General features: G+C 34.9%; 4 protein-coding genes and 1 long non-coding RNA gene across 16 annotated transcripts; all 5 read left to right on the plus strand.

Moving 5' to 3' along the window:
- The first annotated feature begins 786 nt into the window (after window positions 1–786).
- On the plus strand, window positions 787–5,895 carry LOC140823878 (ankyrin repeat domain-containing protein 2B-like). Its single transcript, XM_073185445.1, has 9 exons — window positions 787–991; window positions 1,252–1,282; window positions 1,952–2,091; window positions 2,617–2,829; window positions 2,923–3,071; window positions 4,372–4,540; window positions 4,785–4,877; window positions 5,252–5,391; window positions 5,478–5,895. Exons 1-9 carry the CDS (start codon window positions 983–985, stop codon window positions 5,575–5,577), a joined length of 1,044 nt encoding a protein of 347 aa, XP_073041546.1. The 5' UTR covers window positions 787–982; the 3' UTR covers window positions 5,578–5,895.
- A 1,258-nt stretch (window positions 5,896–7,153) lies between these two features.
- LOC140823879 (uncharacterized) lies at window positions 7,154–12,166 on the plus strand. 2 transcript variants are annotated; one of them, XM_073185446.1, is made up of 5 exons: window positions 7,154–7,268; window positions 7,526–7,697; window positions 8,838–9,053; window positions 11,007–11,226; window positions 11,683–12,166. In XM_073185446.1, exons 2-5 carry the CDS (start codon window positions 7,570–7,572, stop codon window positions 11,947–11,949), a joined length of 831 nt encoding a protein of 276 aa, XP_073041547.1. In that variant the 5' UTR covers window positions 7,154–7,268; window positions 7,526–7,569; the 3' UTR covers window positions 11,950–12,166. The 2 variants fall into 2 exon arrangements, with proteins under 2 accessions (XP_073041547.1, XP_073041548.1); XM_073185447.1 differs by lacking the exon at window positions 7,154–7,268 and having other exon boundaries at window positions 7,526–8,725.
- A 1,069-nt stretch (window positions 12,167–13,235) lies between these two features.
- On the plus strand, window positions 13,236–17,301 carry LOC140823881 (kinetochore protein NUF2 homolog). The gene is made up of 11 exons (XM_073185448.1): window positions 13,236–13,464; window positions 13,755–13,973; window positions 14,067–14,157; window positions 14,258–14,437; window positions 14,591–14,680; window positions 15,653–15,760; window positions 15,909–15,962; window positions 16,150–16,264; window positions 16,340–16,497; window positions 16,589–16,684; window positions 17,008–17,301. Exons 1-11 carry the CDS (start codon window positions 13,304–13,306, stop codon window positions 17,056–17,058), a joined length of 1,323 nt encoding a protein of 440 aa, XP_073041549.1. The 5' UTR covers window positions 13,236–13,303; the 3' UTR covers window positions 17,059–17,301.
- A 587-nt stretch (window positions 17,302–17,888) lies between these two features.
- LOC140823882 (uncharacterized) lies at window positions 17,889–22,219 on the plus strand. 11 transcript variants are annotated; one of them, XR_012116316.1, is made up of 7 exons: window positions 17,893–18,142; window positions 18,300–18,320; window positions 18,883–19,066; window positions 19,147–19,260; window positions 19,470–19,610; window positions 19,955–20,068; window positions 20,273–22,219. It is a non-coding gene; the product is annotated as an uncharacterized lncRNA (long non-coding RNA). The 11 variants fall into 11 exon arrangements; XR_012116312.1 differs by having other exon boundaries at window positions 17,889–18,142; window positions 19,470–20,068; XR_012116315.1 differs by having other exon boundaries at window positions 17,889–18,142; window positions 19,470–20,027.
- Window positions 22,220–23,860: 1,641 nt separating this feature from the next.
- Window positions 23,861–24,899, plus strand: LOC140823883 (expansin-A13-like). The gene has a single exon (XM_073185450.1). The coding sequence runs from the start codon at window positions 24,004–24,006 to the stop codon at window positions 24,790–24,792; it is 789 nt and encodes a 262-aa protein (XP_073041551.1). The 5' UTR covers window positions 23,861–24,003; the 3' UTR covers window positions 24,793–24,899.
- Window positions 24,900–24,953: the final 54 nt, after the last annotated feature.

Genomic DNA, 24,953 nt, shown 5'->3' on the forward strand with positions numbered 1-24,953 from the left:
TTGTAAGGGAAGTGGAAAATTAAAGTGTGAAATTCGTGGTTCCGAGTCTGAAATCCATCTGTATTGTCCTTTGAATCTCTGCCACTCATTTCTTGAAAAAAAACCCAGAGAAACAAATGATCGAAATATTTAGGATAGATCCAACTCCACTAGATCACGTGAAACAGTATATTCTTCCAACATTTTAAACTGCGTTGCCTCCCATCCATCCGCAAGTCCTAGTCCATGCCATCTAACTGCGGGGGTGGTTTGTGCAAGAATCACGGTACATCTGTGCGTTGTGGCCGGTAGTCTAGTTTTGTGATGTCGTATGTTTTTTGTGTTTACGTAAAAAGGAACTAAATTTATATATATATTTAATTTGTTATGTGTTTATAATCTAAAATTTATATACATTTTAATAATAAAAATAAAAAACAGTTATTATTTGTGTTTTTAACAAATTCTACAAGGGAAATTTAATTTTTTTTAAATTAAATTTCGATTTTATCATGTTATTTTTATTTTATTTTTAATCAATTTTCATTTCTTTTTCTGATGGGAGGTGTTAACACAACATATAACATTCCTGGTAAAAAAAATTTAAAAACCGTAAAAAAGTAAAAAAAATTCAGAAATAATAATACATAAGACAAAAAATCACAAAAAGCAAACCGGATCAAATTGCAATTCTACCAATTACGTAAAATATTAAAAAAAAAATAAAAAATGAAAATAAATCCACGGGATAAAAATATAATATTGGTGAGGTGGGCTGTTGTGTGAAGCCCAATGTGAACTGTCAGCTCCAGTCCAAAAATGGCAACGGAGAGAGAAGCAGCAACGAGCAAGAGATATATATGTGTGCCATTCATTTCGCCAGAAGATGAGGATATAGGTGGCCCACTCGCTTCCTGACTCGTAATCCCCTCATTACTATTTACCTTTACTAGAACTCTGTTCCGATTCCAGGCCAGCTTTTCTGGAACACCCTTTTTTCATCATGTCTCAGGTACTGTTGCAGAATCGATTACTTGGTTATTGTTGTCATTTTTTTTCGGTTAGATCTTTCAGTTTCTACTGTGTCGTGTTGGGTTGTTTTATTCGTGGAAATTTTAAGTCTTTTTGTTACTCGTTATAGAGTTATTTAATTGTTTTAATTGTCGTTTAATTCTGTTGGATTATAGTTTATGTTTTTTTGTATGTTCATTGGTGTTTTTGTTGATGATATTTAATTACTTTTTGTGTTTCCTTCGCTGGTGGGTTTTGCAGGCCGTGAAAACTCCTCCGGTTTCTAAAGAGGGTAGGCGTCTGTTTCCTGTTGCTGTTACTTAAATTTGTGAAGTTGTTGATTATGTGTATTTGGATGTGTTGTTTACCTGTGAAAATTGGGAATAAACATGAACTAAAATGCTGATTTTCTGGACTCTATATTATTGATGATATTGGAACTGCTTCAATGGACTGTTCTTTGCGTGGAGGTATGATTGCGGTGAAAATTTCGCTTTCCGCCCATATGACATTACTCTGCAGTAGTGTACATTAAGCATGTTATCAAATATTTGGAGCAGTTACTTTCTCAGAATGTTTTAAAATTCTGTTTTGCAATTTGTGAAATATGATTTGTCAGGAACATGGTTGATTCCAGTGTGTATTACCCGTGGTGGTTTTTGCTTTCTGGGGAAAAAAATTGTGGTGAAGGGATTGAAGCTGTGGTGAGATTGGGGATGATGCTACTTTGACTGGGAAAACTTCTTTTTCCCTTGTTCAATTGTCTCTTTTTCTCTTTTACTGAAGTTGAAGCCTTTTAGTACGTATTTAACTTAAATCCGATATTAGGATGTTTTATAAAGGGGAAGAAAATTGCGTGTTCTTGTTTTTTGTTTAAGGTGAATATATGTTCAGTTCTCCCTCGATAATGGTTAACTAATTAGTTTGGACTATTTTAAATGCTTTTTCTCATGCTTTATAGAAAAGTCTGATGCAACTGAGAGTAAAGCTCCTGCTGCCTCAGCATCTGCGGACTCTCCACCTGGGCAGAGAATTACCCCTGCTTCATTTGCTGGAATGCCAAATCCATTTGATTTCTCAGCCATGACAGGACTTATGAATGTAAACTCTCTCTCTTTTGTATGTCTCAGACTAGAATGTCTTTGAGTCCTTAAATTCATAACATCATGATAAATTCAGTGCTGCCTGGTGGTAATACAATTTTGGTGAAGACAAATATGCTTTGTTTTTTTCCTTGCTCAATATTTTCGAGTCAATGTTTCATATCCAATATTGTTTCTTTCTGATTTTTTCCCACTTGTATTGTTTGTCAATAGGATTTTCCATTTTTCATTGTCCACTCAATAGTGTTTTCTTATGTTGTGATATATTATTAGTGTGTGTGTGTGTGCATACATACACACATACATACATATAAATCTGTTCAAGATGTGAGGGATGAAGTTAGACAGATGTGTTATTTGTTTTGGGTTTTATTCAAATTTGGAATTGCAATTTCTAAAACATCAGTTTTTACTGGACTAAGACATTTTGAGCATGTACGTCAACATCATTATTTCTGAAAGACAGTTCAAAGTTATTTAGTTTTTCCCTTGTCTAGTATATTAAATTATGTTCTCTGTGTAGGACCCAAGCATCAAGGAATTAGCAGAACAGATAGCTAAAGATCCTTCATTTACTCAAATGGCGGAGCAGCTGCAGAAAACCTTTCATGGTGCTACGGTTGAAAATGGTATCCCCAACTTTGACTCACAACAATATTATGCTACAATGCAAAATGTTATGCAAAACCCTCAATTTATGACCATGGCTGAGAAGCTCGGTACTGCAATGCTGCAGGTATTTTTTGGTTTGATAGTTCTGGTTTTGTTGTAGGGTATAAGTTTAAACACGGTCGCATGAACTTGTGTGCTGTTCTCACTTTTTCTACAGGATCCGGCCATGTCTGGCATGCTTGAGGGTTTGACAAATCCAGCTAATAAAGGCCAACTCGAAGAACGAATGTCTCAAATCAAGGAAGATCCATCATTAAAGCCTATATTGGAAGAGATTGAGACTGGTGGTCCTGCTGCTATGATGAAGTAATCACCTTTCTCAGTTATCCTTTCATTCATGGGATTATAGCTAATGATATTTTGGTTTAACATGATACTTTTCCATGATGTTACTGAATACATATTGAAGAGCATCATGTATACTAACATTATGAAGAAATGTTACTGAACACATGCTGAATTTATTGACCAAATAATAATCTGAATTGGTCAGATCATTGAATTATCCTCCAGTCAAATAAATCGCTTATGTTTGCAACTTTTTTTCCCTAGCTATTGGGATATATCCTATGTAGCACGGATATCTTATTTTTTTTTAAAGTATCGGATACGGATACGACACGGATACGTATCCGACATCCCTCAAAATCCGTATCGTTGACTTTGTTTAGGGTTGATCAGCCGGATACGTTTTGGACACGGCGAGGACACGCCATGGATACGGCGTTGATACGTTTGGGCAAAATTGCAAATATTTAAAAGTTTTAGGTGTTAATTAAAAAAACTTAAAAATTCTAGGGACTAAAAGGAAAATAATTTAAAATAAATTGGGCTGGGCTTTTAAATCCCTAGATACATTTGTCCTTCTCTTTCATTCCATTTCTGCTCAAGCGGCACTCAATTCAACCGACATGGATGTTTGATTTTTTTTTACTTGCTTAAGATGGATTTTACATTTAATATTTTGTACTTAAGATATTATGATTAATGAAATACTACATATATCTCTATAATGTTTACTTTTCAATATTAAATTTATATAAATATATATAATATTTATATATATTTTAATGATTGTCGTATCCTAGCCATATCGTATCTTATATATAAATATAAACATAATAAGTTAAATTATTTTAGCTACATGCTACACATGTGTGGGTTCCGTATTAATATTGTTCTAGACTCTTGTTTTTATGCTTTGTGGTAGGCTCTTAAAAATATCATGTTGGGCATAAAGGATATCAAGGATCTCAGGAGAACATTACTTTCTGGTTGCATATATAGTAAACCCCATTGTCATGTAATATTTAAAGAACTTTGATTTGACCCTTGGAACTTCAAAAATCAATCTAAAGAATTAATGGGTTTTATAAGTATGTAATTAGTCTTTTCATTTTCTAGTTGGTGATTCTGCATCTGGTTAATAGATTATGCATAATTCTAATTCTACTTGGTATTTTCCCTTTGTGCATAATGAGACACACACGACGTGACCCAGATGTGAAATTTTGACTTTATCGGCCTCTAAAAGGAAAAAAATACGCTACAAATGGGGGAGAACTCGTTTAAATTTGGTTCTATGATGCTATGTGAATATGATCAGGTACTGGAATGATAAAGAGGTACTCCAAAAGTTGAGCGAAGCAATGGGATTTGCAGTTGTTGGAGAAGCTGCCACATCTGCTGGTGATGATGCTGGTGAAGACGAAACCGATGAAATTAATGAAGAAGAATCTATTGTTCACCATACTGCTAGTGTTGGTGATGTTGAGGTACCATTTCCAAGCCGTATGTATTGCACTTAAACATGATTACATAACTGGGCGCCTGAAAGTATTTGTTGGCACTTTCTCACTAATTATAAGGTTTTTGCAAAGATTGCGCCTGAAACTTTTCCAATCGATTTGCTGAAATATCCGAGTTCTTTTGCTTCTTGTCATTATTAAACATTAACTGTCGAATGCATGGAAAAATTTATAACACCAATTCGTTTAAATTTGCTTTTGTGTAAACTAGGGTTTGAAAAAGGCACTAGCTGATGGTGCTGATAAAGATGAAGAAGACTCTGAGGGAAGAACTGCTTTACATTTTGCATGTGGATATGGCGAGGTATATAATGTCTGGTAAAATAAGCTTTATTTGAAGTAATTTGACCTTCTCTGCAAGCTCTTGGAAGTTCAAATAAAACGAGAGATAATTAGCTTCTGGTATCTTCTTTCTCGTTCACTGAACTTATTTTTTATCCATGAACCTCACATTTTCTTTATACCATATCTCTCGTGTGCTACTGCTTTTAATTATTTATTTTGCTTCTTTTATGTTGTTTCCGTCTCCCCGTGTGCCTTTCTTATTTGTTCATTTTTTTTTCTTTTTTGGCCTTAGTGGTGCTGCCAAGTAGTTTTGTACCATTTCATGGAGAGATCTCACCACTCGTTACTTATCTCTCCATAAGTCTGAAAGCTGAATTAATCTTCCATTTTCAGGTCAAGTGCGCTCAAATTCTTCTTGATGCCGGGGCAAAGGTAGATGCTTTGGATAAGAACAAGAACACCCCTCTCCATTATGCCGCGGGCTATGGCAGGCAAGACTGTGTCGAGCTTCTGTTGAAAAACGGCGCTGCTGTGTAAGCCTCTTTCAATACATATGCATTTTTGCCTTGCTATGCAGACATTCTGGTAAACCAGCTTCTTTTCCCTTTCATTCTTGCAGCACACTTCAGAACTTGGACGGGAAGACACCTATAGACGTTGCTAAACTAAATACCCAAGACGAGGTGCTAAAACTGCTTGAAAAAGACGCGTTTCTATGAATTAAAATGCATTTGAGCTCCCGTGCACATGCGATGTTGACCATGTTATAGTTTCAGCTGTGTGGTGTGTGAGACCTTTCGTATTTTCTTGAGCGCAAGAGTGTTGGCATTTGACATGCTACTTCATTCGTTTTGTCGCTTTATTCAGCAGCTGTTGTATGATTGAAACATATTTGGATTCGTTTATTTATTTACATGGACCGTGAGTGTAGGATTGTCTGATACTTGCCTGAACTATTCACTCAGTTGAGTTGATCATTTTTGCTCCGTTGTGTATGAAGGTTGATGAATAATAATAAGGGATTCTGGTTTTTTAAATTATTTTTGAATGGTATATGAACAGTGATAAGGTTTCAATTAATAAATCTGACTGAACTCATATCTGGCAAAATTAAAATATGGTAAGTCTTACATGTAACGATTTGATCTCTTGTGCCGGGTAAAGTAACTGTTTACTTCGAAAAAATAGTTTCCCTAATGTTTGAAATTAGCAAAATAAATACGAGGTCAATCTAGGATTACATGATGTATATATGGATGACAATTTTTTCTCTAGTAAAAACCCAAAATGAGATGGGTTTTGAGATTTTTCAAATTTCTGAAGCAAATCGAGGAGGTATAAGAATTTGAGTGAGACGGTTTCACGAATCTTTATCTGTGAGACGAGTCGATATTCACAATAAAAAGTAATACTCTTGGCATAAAAAATAATACTTTTTCATAGATGACCCAAATAAGAGATCTGTCTAACAAAATACGACCCGTGAAATCGTTTCACACAAGTTTTTGACAACATTTAAATTTAATTATCCAACTCGTTAATTCATTCTAATTACGTGGTATTAACTTTTTTATTATTATTAAAACTATGAATTATAAAATTTCGTATTGTTTAAGTAATATTAGTTTTAATATATGTAATTAGATTATTGTATCAATATTTTTTAAGAGAATTTGAAGACTTTTTTGTGTGTGTTAATTCAGCCGATTTTGAAGCACTGACGTGGATAATGATTTAATTCACGTCAAATCGGGATGATGATGACAAATCTGATCCATCTCATTACCGTTTTTAGATTATTTGAAACGAGGATGAGAATTAAAACAACGATTTAATGTCCATAAAACCGAGATGAGAATATTCAGGCCAATTAGATAGAACCGAATGTGGTTTGATGAAGAATTAATCCCCCGATTAGAAAACCATGATCAGGGCAAGAATTCCCCGTCTCGTCTCGTCTCGTCCCATTGTCACCACTAGATGTGTATATACCGAATCCAGTTAATCGATTTTCTTATTCGGATATGGTTGGCATATACCTAGTCCAAAACTTTTTTTAAAAGTTGACTATTGAATTTTATTAAATAAACATTGATAGAGTATAAAAAAAATGGAATGTTAAAAGATATTGAAATGTTGTTAATCAACAAATGATTTGTAGATCATATAATATCAAAATTTCATGTTTAAAACGAGATATCGAATTCAAAATCTAGTTATAATAATTACAAAAACTTGTGTAAGATAAGATATATATTTTGTTGGTTAAATATTACAATACGAATTCAATTAAAAGGACCGGGTTCTGTTCTGGAAATCCACTAATAAATATAATATTGGGTCCGGCTTCGCAGCCCAATTCGCGTCACTCGTGTCCTGTGTCAATCTTCTACCGAATCGCTCCTCTCTGGTAATTCTTTTCTCCAAATTGTGGATTTCTTCCTCAAAAATTTCCCAATTATTGTTAGGGTTCGTTCTTGCTTTTCTTTAAAACACGGTGTTTTAATTGAACCCATATCTTTTGTTATTTTGTGACAGGTTGTTGATCTAATTTTGTATTGAATTGACTGTTAAAAATCGAGAAAGCCATTAATACTTACGAAAATTACGACAAGTTGCGGGTGTCCTTTTGTATTTCTGTCTTTAAATCTGTGTTTGATATTGCAGACGAGTAAGTGATTTTGTTCGCGTCACTGAGTGGTATCTTTCGGATGGGTAGAGATAGGGACATATCTAGGTCGCCGTTGCATCGGAGGAGATACTCTCCGTCACCATCACCGGTTAGGTTTGGCCGTCGCAGCCGCAGAGACAGAAACCGATCTCCTTATTCTCGGAGCAGGTGATACCCTTTTTACTCGTACTTGCTCCATATTTATTGGTTATTTCGATTTCTCTATAATAGGTTTATCCTTATTTACGGACGAAGAGGCACCAAATACTTTCTGATGAATATCTAACTATCGTTTTGGGGTACCCTAGTGGTAGCTCAAAAGTTTTTCAAGTATTTTAGGGAAAACAACCTTAAAGTTTTTTGAAACAGTGGTGTTTTATGTGTTAAGGAATGGTTTCGAATGTTGATTTAGGATTGAATGAATCACGAGTTTCTTCCCTTGGAATAATAGAGTAACCTATTTGCTTATATATTTATAGTTGAAATTAGCTGTAAATGTTCAGTTAGTGCATAAAAAATGATTGATACAGCTAGTCTGTCTTTAAATATTCAGAGGTCTTGTCATTTTTTTTAAAATTTTGAATTTGGCCTCTTGTCATTCTAGCATGCAGTATATGTGATATTTGATTTTTGAAGCCTTCACTTTAATAGCAAATTTTTATCTCTTTTGTAAAGTTTTCTAACCACCCGAGAAACTTTTCTGGGTGATAATGTCTTGAACTGTCTTAAATTTTATATGATAAACTTCATATTGTTTTTTTAGATGAAGTTACAGGCTGCCTATGGAATTTCTAACTTTGGTGTTCCATGTGCAATTTCTGCCTATGAGAGTTTTCGCCTTCCATCAGCACCTTGATATGCTACATGCTTGTGGTTGTTGAGTTGATGACTGTCGCCCTTGTTCAAGTCTTGTTTAATTTTTTGTCAGTTCGATAAAAACTTCTAAACCGTATATTGTCATAGTTAATGCTGTGAATGATGGAGATTCTCTCAAAAGACCATTATTTTAACTAAATACGAAGGAGATAGTCCACATCGTTGTTGGTTTTAGAAAAGAAAAACAATGCCTTCCCTCTATCTGGGAAGTCCACAGGTGATGGGTGCTGACGTGGTGTTCTTTCATTGCTCGATTGTGATATTAGCAGTTTCTAATGATAAAAGATGGTGCACACAGTTTATTCTTTGCAATATTTGAGGTAACTGCATATGCTTTCTGTATTGCGCGCAGGGTCTTGAAAGAGCATAATCAGAAACATGTAGGGACCATTCTTTTTACTTCAAGGTCACCTGTTTTATTGTATTTTACAGATGGCGAAGTCGTTCATTATCTTATGAACGTCACAGAAGTCGCTCCCGCACTAAAAATCGCCATAAAAGTCGATCTCCTACATTGAAGGGCAATGAAAGACAACAGAAAAATAGTAACTCTGTATCTTCCTTAAATGTTTCTCCCAGTGTAATCTCTGGTTCAAAAGAGACGAAAGATGCAAGTGAAAAGTTAAGAGAAGAAGAGGAAAAGAAGAGGTATCATTATCAGCTTTCAGACCTTTCTCCCGTTCTTCTCCTTATTACACTTTTTGGTTGATGTTAATTTTTTTACCGTTGTCTATGCTTGCATGGAATTCTGGACACTTTTATGACTGCACAAACTCGTGATTGACAATAAGAATTATGAATTATTATGTTTAGTTGCAATGGAAGAAATTACAATTTATGGCTGTTCCGGGAGTGGTATTTTGCTTAAACCATTTAATTAACTTTAATATGAATCATTTTTTTGTTTCTCTTTTTGATCGCTGTAGAAGCAACACAATTTCAGGTAATATTTAACTTCTTGCTAGATGGAAGTTTTTGATGCACCGTGTGAGTGAACACATCTTCAACCATTTCCTTGACCTTTTAATATAAACAATCATTTCTATCCAATGTTTCTCCCAAAGATAGAGGTTTCACAGATGATGTTTTGTTTATTATGGATAACAACTAAGTTTGATTGTCTTGTAATATTTGACATTGATTGTGGAAGACACACAAATCGCGTTACCTGTAAACATCTGAGTCAATGGCAGAAACTAATTGCTTTACCTATAGACATCCAAGTCATTGGCAGCACTTTATATTTCTTATCTTGATACTTGTCATGAGTTTTGAAACTTCCTTGTAGTAATTGAGAAGTGTGTCCTCTTTATCTTCTTATTTTCTCTTGTTAAAATCTCGAATTAATTCTTCTGTCAATAATATGTGAATCTAATGGTAGATTTTGGTTATTTTGTGGGGAGGGAGTTAGTTTTAATAATCTATACCCTCTTATCAGCTTATGCAATTTGTTTTCGGTTTTTGAGAATCTTCGCTTTCTCGTTTGTTTGTTGATCCTTGAATCCGTTTCTTGATCCTATCTATGTTTATCCTTCACTATTTCAGAATGGTTCTTATGATAAAATGGGATTGTCGTTAAATTGTTTTGTAAATGTAGCTTGCAATAAATATGAGTTATTTTAGCTGATATCTCTTTCTTTTCTCCCAGTTCTTTCAATTACATGCAACTTTTATTATGATTCACAGAACATGCATGAAATTAATTCTCTTGTTCCTTTTCTCCTTTATATATTCAGTTTCTTTCAGAAACTGTGCTGCATTAATGCAACATTACGCCATTGTGATTAATTATTTTGTTGAAACGATGAATATTAATATATATGTTTATTAGTGTTATTACGCTTTTTCAGTGGGTTATATACAAATTCTGTGTCAGGTTGCTTAGGCTGCAAGTCAAATCTACCTTCGGTTTTCACGTTATATTGGACTTGAATTGACCTGGCTGTTAGTTTATTTATTACACGTGTATCTTGTAGAAGTTCGTTCGTGTTTACGATAATCCTTGATGAAGATGTAGCCCAGAAGCATATGTAGTGTGACTATTTGAGTGGATCAAGACTTAGCTTGTCTATTTTGTTCATTTTTATTAATGTTAAATGCAAGATCTGCTGTCATTACTTGAATTATTTGTTGAAGTGCTGTATCTGAATAACACCGGCATTTTCTTTAAACAAAATGTGCTGGTGTACTTCTGTAACTAGCAATCTAGCATTAAGACCTATATATTTACTTGACATTCTTCTCGACAGGATAAATTGGAGGATATTTCTGGTATTGTTTATTTTGATTCCTCATTAATCTACTGTTCACCAGATATGAAACTGAAATATTTTGGATCGGGAATCAGTTAGAGGTCTGCTTAAAAAGCATAAGCATGAATGTCTAATGCCTTTTTCGACATGGAGGTTAGTTTGTCATTCATTTTAGTTATGAATTACGGAAAATCAGAAGGCCAATAGCTGCTAAGAAATCTTGTTCGTATTCTACACCTTATGAAAAAAAGTGATCTCCATCTTTGAACGCTTATAATATCCTTAGAACTGACCCATCTGATGTTGGATCATTTGCAGTTTTTCATTTGACAGTTTCACCTCTTTCCAGGCGTCAACAGGAGGCAGAATTAGAATTAGTGGAGGAAGAAACTACAAAGAGGGTAGCGGAGGCAATTCAGAAGAAAGTTGAGGAGAGATTGTATTCTGTGGAACTGAACCTTGAAATAGAGGAGCTCCTAAAGGAAGGTAGGAAGAAACTTGTTTCTGAGGTTGCAGCTCAACTCGAAAAAGAAAAGGAATCTACTCTTGCAGAAGCTCGTCAGAAAGAGGTATGCTTATATTCTTCAGTTGACTGAAAATGAACATTTCTATGCTGCCACCCTTCGGGGGGATGGAAAGCTCCTCCCCGGATTGCCTGGTAAGCTAGCCAGCTGTGAACCTTGTTATTTATCTTTCCTTTTTAAGGTAGGTATATAACGAATGTACCTTAGTCATCCCTTATTGTCCCCCTACTTTTCGAAATCTGGCTTAATACACTTATTTAAAAAGGGGTAAAAATCGCTCTTTGCGGCAAAGATACTACTAATGCATTTGATCTGATCGTTCTTGATGTAATTTACTCAATTCACATAATTGTGTGATACTTGATCAACAGTATTCAGAAATTCAATTTGACTCGGTTGATGCATCCAGGTGTATTTTGTGATCTTTTACATTTGCATGCGACTATTCTTTGACTTTGTTTACTAGTAAAGTGTGTAATTCTAATACACGAGCGTATATAGGAACAAACAAGACGAGAAAAACAAGAGCTGGAACAATTACTGGAAGAGAACAGGAGGAAGGTGGAAGAATCTCAAAGAAGAGAAGCATCAGAGCAGCAGATAAGAGAAGAGGAGCGCTATGAAGAATTGGTGGAGCTCCAACGGAAGAAAGAAGAGGCTCTGCGAAGGAAAAAAAAGCAAGAAGAGGAGGAACGGGCGAATCAAATGAAATTGTTGGGCAAGAACAAATCTCGACCTAAGTTGTCATTTGCCCTAGGTTTGAAATGATATGATTTCTCGGGTCTGTGATAATGTCTGTCCTGTGTATTTTCACCGTCTAATGGTGAAAAATAGACATTGAGGATAAGCCCGTGCCACCTCAGCATTTCCCTTTTTATATGAAGTATTCTATGTGCTGGTTTGAAGTAATTTGGGGGGAAATCTATGTAGAATATTGACTCATCATCCTTCTATATCGATTATTTATATAAAGTTTTCTCCCCTTTTTGGGTGTGGTTAAAAAATTGTGTTGGTTTCAAGATTGGATGTTTTTGGGGTTAACTTTGTTCTTTTTGAGGGTGTCTTTTACGACAGTAAACAGGGGATTATTTCACCCTACCTGTACAGGCAGTGCCTGCAGATGTAGATCCAAATGTCAGAATTTTTTCTGGCTTAATTTTTAATTTTTTTTAATTTTTTTTTTCCCCATGATATGAATCTCATCCCTTGATTCTGGGTGTGGGCACTACCCCTACACCCAGGATCGAACCTACCGTAAACAGGATGGTTTCGATACTCGGCCTTGGATGGATTTAGAGATTTATCAGGTGGGATTTGATGAACTGGAAGAGGTAAACAAGATTGAGGGCCAATGGAAGATCTTTCATACACTTTTGTTTGAAAATCTATGGTTTCTCTTACGAAAACATCGCTGATTTCAACATGCTCTATGAAATGAGCTGCTGGAACCCTTAAATTTTTTGCAGGTGGGAGATGGCATGAAGAGTCTGTAAGGTGAATGCCAAGGGATTTTGAAGAGAAAATATACAAGGAAGAGTAATGCGCTGATTGATGCCAAGATTTGAGAGGCAGAAATGGGGATAAAGGAGAGTGCCGTTTCAATCACCTTTTTTTGAAGCTTATAAATAAATATATCAAATAGCTAGCTACAAATTAGTTTCTTGATCTAAATCCAATTTGCATGAAATTTGATTAGTAATTGATCGAACTACTTTATTTTAAACTATGGAGCTCGCAACGTCTATCTTTTGATGTGCATTAAATACGTCACATGCTAATGTAGTTATCTACAAATTACGTTAAGTAAATCGCGCTAACGAACTTTCTGTTATTGATTTGCTTGAAATATTGTTGGTCAAAAAAGCGAACTAATGATTATTGACCAACTTGGATCATCAAACTAGTCTTTTAAGTTTTTGATAGTTCGAATGGACAAAATAAAATAAAATTGGATAATTCGATTTATAGACTATCTTGGAGATTTTATTTTAAAAAAATTACATTAAATCTCAATAGTTCAATTTAAATGAACCTTCTGAATTAGGGCCAGACGCTTGAGGCCCAATCTTTATACGCACACACATGGGGAGATCGAGGCGCGAAATCTCTTTCATGGTCAAAAATGTCGAAATTTGAATACCCCAGGCTCCCTCGCCACGAAATCATCGCGGTTCTGGCCGAGAACCAAATCGCCGCCGTCTCCGAAGCCGACCTCCTCCACCCCGATCCCGACTTCATCTGCAATGTCTACACCCACATCCTTGTCCATGTCGATGCTCTACTGTTAGCAAATGCAAAACCTAAATCTTAATAAGTTGTTTTTTTATATTTGTAGTAGATTTTTTATTATTTACTTTGAGACAGTTACGTTTACTGGTAGACTGTTTTTACTATGGAATTGAAGGTTTATTTTGGACTTTCTTTCAAAATTTGTTCGAATTTTATCAATTTCTGTTCCACCAATCCGATTTGGTGAATTAAACGCGATACTAGGATAAGAGAGTGTTTTGTACGAGGAAATTATGTCTTCTGCCTATGGGATTTTATATTTTTCGCAACATTCAAATTCACAGGGAAGATTATGGGCAGATGGAGTTTGGTGCTCTTGAGCAGTTGGAAAATCCAGACACCCATGTCCATTCGATTCAGCTCATGAATTTGTACAACAAGATTCGAGAGCTCGTGACCGCCATCAACTGCCCCAAATCCTTCACGCCAAAGGACTTGATAAAGCCAGAGCCCGATCGCACCGAGCACTTTCTCAGTGCACTGCTCAATTTCTATCTCCATAGGTGACAAAAGAAATCTAGGTTCTTCGACTGGTGTTTTTTCTTTCAGAAAATGGACCATCTTTCTAGTTTCTCATTTTACGTTTTGTGATGCAGAGAGACTAAGATAAATCTATTGAATCCTCTTGGAAGTGATTTTAATCTTTTTGAAGAGCGTAAACTAGCTGCGGAAGCAAGAATTTCCCAGGTACTCGAGTGAGTGTGTATCTAGCCTTCCCGCTTTGTTCTAGTGTGGTTTTTTTCCCCTGTTATTCCAATTTGAATTATTTCTTAATATCCCACATCAGTTGAATGCGGAGATATCAGAATGCGAGGAGTCTAGACAAAAGGAGTTGCCACTTGTTCAAGAAGTAAACTCTAAAGTCAATGAATTGCGTCAGAATGTTTCAAGTCTTAATACTCACCAAAGGTCCTTGAAGGCTTCTACTAAAAAATTGAAGGATAAGGCCAAAGAAAGTGATGAGAAGGTTTGACTGTTGATGTAATGTTTATCTATCTTTTTTTGGAAGTTCTAATTTCATGCCAAGATTCTGGTTGTTTGATATGAATTTTCGTTTTCTTCAAATAATATAAGTTACATGCATGGCCAGTATGATTTCGATTTTTTTTACATTTGACAGATCTCTAATGCTGAATTCGCATTGGTCCAATGTGTCCAAGAAAATGCAAATTTACGATCTAAAATAGTCCAGTCACCGGACAAGCTTCAGGTATGAATCTTTTTCTTGCCGTCTAAACATGTGGAGTTCTGCAGCCAGATTCAGGGAACACATGATTTCTATAAGAGATTGCTAGAAATTTTTATCCGGGCTCCACTCATTCAGGACAAAAATAATCCGGACAAAACACTTTAGCGGATCCTTCCTGTAGGAGAATGGGGTAGCTATACTTGGGCTGCGTGATGCAGGATGAGGTTGACGAAGACCCTGCAACTCTCTTGGAATTTTTTTCTATTTGGCACAATTGCACAAATGATGCTTGAAAGGACATAAGAGTATTGATAGTGGTGCTGCCATTTACTGTGTCGTGTCTTTGTCTGTATAGTCTTATCGTTAACTTTGCTTAGTCAGAGGTCCTCACTCCGGATGATATTAAGTAAAGCAGAATGATGTTTAGTGGTGTGGAATGAGAAATGTTCTCATGCATTGAAGGATTTAACACGAAAACCATGCACCAATTTTTCCTAGACATTATCATCTGTTGTGGCCTTGAGCTGTTGCCATGTGGCTTCTGAGAGTTCTGAACACGTTTTCCTTGTGCCATTTTACATATTAGCCTATTTTTGGAAGCTTTCTTCTACGTTTATCTTGAATCATGGATATTTTTAATAAAAAGTGTTACTTGTGATTAAGCATGACATGATCATTCCTCATCCTGAATTTGAGCTCTCCTCTTTTATATATGTACATTAATCATTTTATTGAAGACCTTCAGTATAAAGTTTTTTTGAAGATATTGCCTAAATGGAAATTATTTGTGTGTTCCCCTTGTCTTATTTACCGTACTCATCCTTCTTGTTTCCTTTCCCTCGTCTAATCTACCATTTACCATGCTCATCATTCTTGACGAAATGAGATTCAATTGGGATGGTTGCATTGCATTTATTTTAACCTTACATTTTCATCCGTTGGTTTGGCTTCATTATTTTTATTTTATCACTAATTCATTTCTTTAAATGACAGAGGGCTGTAGAAGAGAAAAAGTTGATTAAAACTGAAACAAAAGATGCTGAAAGAGCAGCGATTCAATTGTATCGGGATAAGACTACTATGGTTGAGGCATATTCTAAGGTATTTTTCATTTTAATATTAAATTGCATATGTGACCTTGATACTCACGTGTATGTTTGCTTGCTGGCATTTTATAAATTGTTAATTTATGATTTTAGTTCCTTTTTGAAAAAAATTACCTGATCAATAGTAATCAAATGACCGTCAGGCTTGCAAGAAATTGTATAAGCACTTGGCTCAGATGCAAGCCATACAGGAGCAGGTTTGTCAATACTTCATCTAATCTTTGCATCAATGATATTCTTGTTCTCCTCCCTTCAATTGTTTTTCTTCATTAATGGTTGAGAAATCCAAAGGACAAGACCAAAATACTTTCCTTCCCACAGGACAAATGCAATCTCTTATTTTGATGTGAAATTTTTAGTCTTTGCTATCTTGGCCTTTAACAGGTGAACTCTGGCAAGACAGTTGAGAAAGATGTGAAGGTTCTCAAAAGTAAGCTCGGTGATGATGGAGTGTTAAATAAGTCGCTTGAAGCCAAACTTGTTGAATTGCAAGCAAAAGGTAGCGATGGTTTGACTAATTTGAATTGTTGTGTTCTGTACTTCATGTGGTTTCTAAGTCGAAAATGTTTTCCAGTGGACCAGTCGAAAGAAAATAAAAGGCAGCTTGAGAAGGAGAGAGCTCTTAACCATGAGGAGGTAGGCAAAGAATTAAGTAATGTGAAGTTGGAAGTTGAATCAAACAGACGTGATTTGGAATCAAGACAAAGACAAGTAGAGCTCATGGTCGCTGAGGTATTATTAATGTTTTACTTTTCTAGTTCAGTCAGTATACCAATAAAGTGGTTCTGAGTGTCAATGCTTAATTGCCTCGGAGTTTTTTCAGGCAGATGCTATAGTTTCAAAGATCAGTTCTGTTAAGGAGGATGATGGAGCTAAAATGCAAGAATTAAGCCAAAAATATGATGAAATTTTGACCGAGGTACAAGATACTCTTATGTTTAAACTGATGCATCTGTTATTTATATCTTTCTACTGCTTTTGTTTCCGGTAAAAGATTATACAAAACGATACACCACATCTTTCATAAACCAAGTGGTTTGTCGCAACCCCGATGCAAATCCATCTATCATTAATGCAGAATATAACTCAACACTTCTGGAAATAAACTAGGCTACTCTACCGTACATCACCTGATGCGGCATTGTTTCGTCGCGATTAATAAGGATTTTTAAATATATTTTCATTTCCACTTTTATTTTTGCACATCTAACTGCTTATTACGCCACATAATTGTCTGTGCAGTTCTATCGTTACTCAAAATTGATAAGCAACTTGCTGCCTGCCCCTGAATGAATATATTCTGCAGTAGTTTCTTCGATGGAGTCTTACACATAACTGTACTTTCACTGAAGCTTGTTCTTGGTGCAACTTGTTCTTGTGTTTCTCTGCTGGCCAATATCGTAGGAATCGGTTTCACGCCCATATTAGATTTATTTAGAGCTCTTGAATTCAGGACATTTGTCGGACAATATTACACTCTCATCGAGCTAAATTGTGGAACTATTTATGTTAGAGTTCTATATATCTTTGGTTTAACAAATATAGCTGTTTTATGCTATTTAATAGATTAGAATTCTGCTCATATTTCGATCAATGTTATTTACATATATTTTTTACTGCTGACCCTCCGGTTTAAGTGGAAAATAAGTACTTTTACAATTAAGATTGATTTTAACTTGAGAATAAAAAAGATATATGAGAAGTTTTTTGGTAAGACGATCTCACGAATTTTTATATGTGAGACATGTTAATTTTACCGATATTCACAATAAAAAATAATAATCTTAAAATAAAAAATAATATTTTTTTTATGTATTACCTAAATAAGATATCTGTCTTACAAAAAACGACTCGTGAAAACATCTCAAAAATTTTTTTGCCAAAAGAGGATATGGGGAAAAGTTTTAAAAATTGAATATATATGTCTCAAAATTTTAATTAGAAACAAAAAAATATAAATTTCGAATTTTGACTATCGATGCAATATTCAAAAAATATAACTACCGTGCTACAAGGTTACTTGTTATTTTTTCAAAAAAAAAAAATTATTTGTAAATATTATATATATATATATCTACTTCTACTATACTAAAAGAGGGAATAAGTTGTATTTGGCCAGTTTCTTTGCGGTTCCCGGTTAAAAGCCCAAACACGTGTCGTGCGTTTGTTTCTCTGATAATCAATATGTTGTGCTGTCGTTAGTAGGTCAATCGGTTCTACCCACCTTCTCAACCTTTTCACCGGTGTCTTTTTGCTTCTGTTTTTCTTCGGTTCTTGCATTTTTTGTTAAGACTTTTCTCAGATCTCCATCTGCTTGTTCTTCTTCCTCCTCGAAATTTTCTTCCTCCCCGATCGAGGGCCAAAAAAACATCGACAGGTGCGTAATCTCCTTCGTTCTCTTTGGCTTCGATTATGTTGTTCTTCATATGTTTTTCCCCTCTTGTAAAGCCAGGAAATGTCAACTGATGCGTAATTCCCTTCGTTCTCTTTGGTTTTGATTATGTTGTTCTTCATGTGTTTTTCCCCTCTTGTAGGTATATTAATAACGTCAACAGGTGCGTGATTCCCTTCATTCTATTCGTCTTTGATTATGTTGCTCTTCATGTTCTTTTCCCCTATTTTATCTGTATTGCTCGTGTTTTGTGTTGGAGGAAACGTGGACAGCTGTTTTATCACTTGCGTTCTGTGAGGTTTTGCTCATGCTTTTCTTCATGTGTTTTTCCCTTATTGTAGCTATATTAATCGTGTTGGAAAGTGCCAGTCGGTGACTCGGAATGACTTGTTTTGGTGTTGTTTTTTCTGTGTCTCTGTAGAGAACCTTCGTTTCTCCTTTGCTTGCGCGAAGGTCCATTAGTTTTTCATTGTTGCGACTTGCGACTTTCGGTATTCAATTGAAATGCTAAAGGAAATAATTTGGTGTATCTTTGCCTAGACAATTAAAGGTTTCTTTGAATTTTTTTTGAGTTGCTTTGCTTCTCATTTTCTATTAACTATGTCCTACTTGGTTTTAGTTTTGGTTTGCCTTTGTTTTGGGGATGTGGATGTCTATACTGATCATTAAATTAGGCTGTTGTTATGTTCTTGTATAGATTCATTTTGGTTTTGCTATATGTACAGAAACAAATTGCTTTCAGCAAGAATCTTCAGCAATTTAAATTTATGGCACGATGATTTTTATAGTTGCGTCGTCTTCGCTTGCCACAAATTTTATCTCCAGGCTCTCCCCATATATTTGGATAAAATATTTCATCCTGCCGTTGCGGTCATTCTCTCGGTAACATTTGTTATTGCTTTCGGTGAGGTACGTTTAGTTCTATACTTTATGTGAACATAATTGTTGGGCTAGAAGTGAGAATCCTTACTTTTGCTTTGATTGAATAGATTATTCCTCAAGAAGTGTGCTCTAGATATGGGCTGGCTGTGGGCGCAAATTGTGTATGGCTCGTGCGTGTCTTGATGATAATTTGCTTTCCAATCGCTTACCCTGTAGGGAAGGTACAGTTTACTAAAACAATTTAGTTTTATTGATTGGTCACAACTAATAGCAAGACACATTTGTTTTATATAGCTGGAATATTCACGGATATAGTTGGATTTAACCATCTGACAGGATTGGAGTTTGTCTATTGTCCCCTTCAATTATTATCTCCAGTATATTCGCAACGGTTGTGACTTGATGTTTGTTTATATTTTGTTTTGTTCAGATTCTGGATAGCGCGCGTTTTGGGCCACCACGGCGTTTTGTTTAGGTGACCTCAATTGAAAGCATTGGTATCTATCCATGGCCAGGAGGTATTTTACCTAAAGGCTACATTTGGACAGACGTATTAGCATTTAAAATCAAGGTATTTGAAAATGCATTGATTTGAAACGACATGAAGTTTAAAGTAATTTCCAAGTTTGTATAAAGAATGTTAGACTAAAACGTGGAATTTGAATGTTTGCCCTATCTATCATACAAAATGGATTTTAGATGTATATTTGGAATCCACTCAGTCCAAATTCATATATCCAAACACAAGCCAAGAGTAATGGCAACTAAATATGTTGTAAGCCCCACTATTCAATATTCTTGACCAAAATACATGTTTAAAGGTCAAAAGTTTGTTTTCAAATTTGCTGTAAAGATATTCATCTTGTGTCTTTGATCAGTATCATTTCATGGTTTATTTTGGTTGATATTATGAAGGCAGGTAAATGGGGTGAACTTACTCACAATGAAACAACTATAATAAGTGAGAGCTCTAAATTTGACTGAAAAGGTATGTTCAGGTGGGGAAGAGCTCTAAATTTGACTGAAAAGGTATGTACAAGTGGGGAAGGATCATTTCATAATATCTTTTCCCCCTTTTTTTTTCTCTCCCTGAAATGCTTATCTACCCATTTTTCCTTTTCTCATTTGAGCATGTACCGGAGATGGACAATGCATATACTTATGGTGCTATAAACACATACCTTTTGCATAATAACTGTGAAGAAATATTGAGGTGATTTCTTATATTCGCAGACAGCAGAGGAGGCCGTGACACCGATTGAATCGACTTTCTCTCTTGATGTCAGTTCAAAATTGGATTGGTAAGTTTGATTCTAATCTGGTCCATTTACCATTAAAAAAAATACATATCTACTCCCCCAAATACCAATTATGAATCGTGAGCATGGGCATTTAAAGATGGTCGTTTCCCCCGAAATCTTGGGTTTCTTCTTCTTCTGTTGTTATTTGGAGTATGGATTCTTTTGGGCGAGTGAAAGAGATTTGGGGGATGGTAATTGGGCTTTTGGAATTGATTTGGATTGATTAGATTCCAATATAAAATTTAAGAAATTGTTATTATCGATTCTCTTGATTTTGTTATAATCATCAGCCTCGTTATTGATGGGAAATATTATAAAATAAGCACTCATAATATCTATCACAGTCTTCATAATCTTATATTGATTTGTGATAATCACAATAACATCGAATTCGACCTTTTTTATTTTTGTAGTTTTATATGTGAATAAAAAATGAGCCACTCGGCTTGATTTCCGTAGAAGAATTTTCATGGTACTATTTTATTTCTCATTTCATGTCAATGTAGAAGAACTGCTACCAGAGGTGATTTGCGTTAGCAGTGATCTAAATGTAAACTGTGGTTGATTAAAATTGATACTCTTTCTGTTTAACTTTATGGACAACAATGTTTGTTTAGTTGTTTTCATAAAGGTTGAATTTTGAACTGGAATGCCAGTCTTGTTTCTCTCTCTCTTGTATATCAAAAGCCGATTTTGTATCCTCACACATTAGCTTATAAATGAAGTTTAGGCTTGCTTAGATACTGGGTTCTTCTATGTTATCAATCATGGAATTGGCAATTAATTCATGGAGGAGGTTTTCTTCCAACACAAAGTTTTTTTTTATTTTTTTGCTTTTTTTATTTGCCCGTGGAAGAAAAGATGAGGCTTTTAAGGAATGGGAAAAAAAGAGGCTATACTCCTGTTTTTTATTAACACTTGGATCCTATCAATCAAATACATGGTTGGTGCTATTCCCTGCTACTTTCGTCTTTCTTGTGGTTTATGATATTGTATTTGTAATATATATTAAGGAAGTGGTCCTTTAGAGAATCATCATGATATCTTTAGTATGGCAGTGCTACGGCTCTTTTGTTTTTCAAAAATATAATTTCCTCCACGATATTATTATATTAATAGCTCGATTGTTTAGCTTCTGTGTATTTTTTTAGCTTATTTCTAAAATACACATCAGTTTAATGTGATATTGGTATGAACACTAATGTTTTTTTTTTACATTAATGTTTTAATTCTTGAAGTGTTTTTTTATATATCAGACTACTCCTGAATTTGTTTAATGGTATCATACGTTAAAATGTTAAACTCTATTATATTCCTCTAGATTACGGGAATATAATTATTATAATATCCCCATTCCAATATATGATTTACAAATCTTGTTTTTAGATGTCAAATCTGTCATGTGCTCGAGCATGTGCCTCTGTCAAGTCTTTTTCAAAAATTAGCAACGCCATCTTATCGATTCGAATAGATTTAGGCACAGTTGCATCAATTAGTGAATCAAGACTATTGAACCCCACAGATTCGGCCATTTTGGATTGTTGCTCCGGCGTGGCAGAGCTATGGCGGTGGGGTAAGGTGCCGCTCGGCTTCAAGGCCTCAACAGAAATGGATCGGGTGCTCGTGTAATGCACCTCAAAGGTATACATTTTTGGAAAACATGATGTAACTTGCATTTGAATTATGAAACAGTATATGACATTTCTTTAGAAGAGTGCTTAACAAGGAATCAAAGCTCTTGCTTTTGTTAGACTATAACAAGGAATCAAAGCTCTTGCTCTTGTTAGATTATGAATCAGGCATTGAAACAACCGTAAATACACACGAGCTCTATCCAAACAACCATGTACATTAAATTAATAATAAAATATTTATCTTATGGTACCGAAAATGCTTAGTCGTTGTACATGTGTGCAAATGTATTAGGTTATCTGCATTCGTTATTGTTATAACATCAACCACCTCATCAAAAAATCTAGGATTCAAATGTTACATACACATTATATTAACACACATTATATTAACACAGCTAGTCTCTCACATTCATTTGCGAAGTATCTTTGGAAAGGATTGATTAATGTGTTTGGAAAGGACTGATTAATGTGTTTGGATGTTTGAAATAATTTGTGAAACGTGTGAGTATTTATAGATGAATATTTAATTTTTTTATTAAATTTGCCGTTAAAATAATTTTTTAATATTTTTAATAAAACAATCGTTTTTATTTTTATATTATTAAAAATAAATACTCTTTATTTTAACTATTTAAATAAATTATTAAATTAAATAATATACATATATATTGTATATATAAAAATACATGTAATGGCCACCATTCTTTTACATTTTGAAATTCAAAAAAATAATAAAATAATAAATACAATAAAAAATTAAGTGATGTGGGCGTTCAAACAGAAATTCACACATTGATATTAACACCTACGTTGGTGTGCAAACCTATTTTGAAATTCAAAAAAATAATAAATAAAATAAAAAATTAAGTGATGTGGGCGTTCAAAAAGAAACTCACCCACATTGATATTAACATCTCATTGATGTTCAAACAAATTGGTTTGAACACCAATGTAAGTGTCCTTATAAACTTTAGATTATGTTTGATCAAGTCAATGTATATAAAAAATGATCTCAACTTCGTTATTCTGTGTATTTATTTATTTATTGTTTTCTTCATAGTAAATTGTAACTTCTCTGTTAATTTCTTTTGCTTACATGTTACTGACATGTACTTTCTTCTTAATACGAGTTCCGATCAATTAAATCAAATCTCATGTTTAAACATAATAAAAACTCAAGGTTACAAAATTCATAAATACTTCAACTAAATTATCGAAAAAAAAAAGAAATTATTTCTATTGGAATCATGTTTACATTTACAAGTTTTCAAATTTCTTTGAGTACATTAAGATTTTATGTGCTCTTATCGATTGTTTAATGGCTCATATTACAACTAATATTTAAGTTAAAGTTACAACGTTCATAAATCCATTAGCGTCAACAATGTCAATAAATGTGACACCCTTACCACCACTATCATTATTTAAATATGGATAAATTATTTTATAATAACTTATTTATGGAGTATATATCTCACTAGATTTTAAGGTGAGTAAATACATTATATTCAATTTGAAACATTTTATTAAACTTCTCTAATTTGAATACCAATTCAATCTTTTTTCTAATTATTTTCACTTTTATAAATTTCTTATTTTTCATATTTTTTTTTTATTTTGTTAATCACATACCAACTTGAAGTACTAATCGTATAAATATGGATATAAAATAAAATAAAAATATATTATACTTCTAATAATTATTGCTTTTAAAATTACATTATTAAATAAGATCTGCATAAATATAAACACACAGTTAATTATTCTGGGAAAAAAATAAATACTTATATGTTAAACTATAAATCTGGGTAAGCCACCTCAATTCTTGAGGTGCCCCTACCTAGTATATATAAATAATAAGAATAATAATTTGATGTAGAGTACAAGTAACGTGACATTCACAAATGTTTAATGTGAGTGTTTAATAATCTGGTCGATTTACTTTTTCTCCCAAGTCCAAAGCACTGAGCAAGCTTGCTTCACTTTACTTCCAGTGCTGCAACTTTCCCATCCGCCGCAACGGTTCAAGATGACAGGTCGCCGCCGCCGTCTCCTCCTCCTCACACTCCCTTTCTTACTTCTACTGCACACTAAGCTTGTAGATTCCCACTATTTCCCGCCCGCCGCTCAACAGTCCGAGTGGAAGTCCGCTCGCGCCACTTACTACGCCACCGCAGATCCCCAGGACACCGTCGGCGGAGCATGTGGATATGGAGATTTGGACAAGAACGGCTACGGAAAAGCCACCGCGGCCCTGAGTACTATTCTCTTCGAGAAGGGTCAGATCTGCGGCGCTTGCTTCGAGCTCCGCTGCGTGGAGGACCTCCGCTGGTGCATCCCCGGCACGTCCATAATCGTCACGGCCACCAATTTCTGCGCCCCCAACTACGGCTTCGACGCGGACGGCGGCGGCAAATGCAACCCACCGAATGCCCATTTTGTTCTCCCCATCGAGGCCTTCGAGAAGATAGCGATATGGAAAGCTTCGAACATGCCCGTTCAGTACCGCAGAATCAGATGCAGGAAAGAAGGAGGCATAAGATTCACACTAAGCGGCGCCGGGATATTCTTGTCGGTGCTGATAACCAACGTCGCTGGCGGAGGCGACGTGGCGGCGGTGAAAGTAAAGGGCTCGATAACGGGGTGGCTTCCGATGGGGCGAAATTGGGGGCAGAATTGGCACATTAATGCGGATTTGAAGAACCAGCCTCTCTCATTCGAGATGACGAGTGGCGATGGAATCACAATCACATCTTACAGTGCAGTTCCCAAGAACTGGGAGTTTGGGCAATCGTTTGAAGGCAAGCAGTTCGATTAAGCTTGTTCTTGGGTCGTTGTACTATACAATATTGTTTTCGTAATGTAATTTAATACAAGATTTATCATGTTTCGCCATCCTCCCGAATATAAATGATGAATATTAGATAATTTGTAAACATTTTAAATTATAAACTTTTTCATATTTTTTTACTTAAAAAC

This window comes from Primulina eburnea, chromosome 2 (assembly GCF_022965805.1).
Source record: "Primulina eburnea isolate SZY01 chromosome 2, ASM2296580v1, whole genome shotgun sequence".
Lineage (NCBI taxonomy): Eukaryota > Viridiplantae > Streptophyta > Magnoliopsida > Lamiales > Gesneriaceae > Primulina > Primulina eburnea.

Coding starts and splice junctions, on each gene's coding strand:
- LOC140823878 (XM_073185445.1), top strand. Junction 2,092..2,616: donor CCATGACAGGACTTATGAAT/GTAAACTCTCTC, acceptor TTCTCTGTGTAG/GACCCAAGCATCAAGGAATT. Junction 5,392..5,477: donor TTGAAAAACGGCGCTGCTGT/GTAAGCCTCTTT, acceptor TCATTCTTGCAG/CACACTTCAGAACTTGGACG.
- LOC140823879 (XM_073185446.1), top strand. CDS start 7,570: ATGGGTAGAGATAGGGACATATCTAGGTCGCCGTTGCATCGGAGGAGA. Junction 9,054..11,006: donor GAAGAAGAGGAAAAGAAGAG/GTATCATTATCA, acceptor ACCTCTTTCCAG/GCGTCAACAGGAGGCAGAAT. Junction 11,227..11,682: donor CAGAAGCTCGTCAGAAAGAG/GTATGCTTATAT, acceptor GAGCGTATATAG/GAACAAACAAGACGAGAAAA.
- LOC140823881 (XM_073185448.1), top strand. CDS start 13,304: ATGTCGAAATTTGAATACCCCAGGCTCCCTCGCCACGAAATCATCGCG. Junction 15,963..16,149: donor TGCAAGCCATACAGGAGCAG/GTTTGTCAATAC, acceptor GGCCTTTAACAG/GTGAACTCTGGCAAGACAGT. Junction 16,265..16,339: donor TGTTGAATTGCAAGCAAAAG/GTAGCGATGGTT, acceptor AATGTTTTCCAG/TGGACCAGTCGAAAGAAAAT.
- LOC140823883 (XM_073185450.1), top strand. CDS start 24,004: ATGACAGGTCGCCGCCGCCGTCTCCTCCTCCTCACACTCCCTTTCTTA.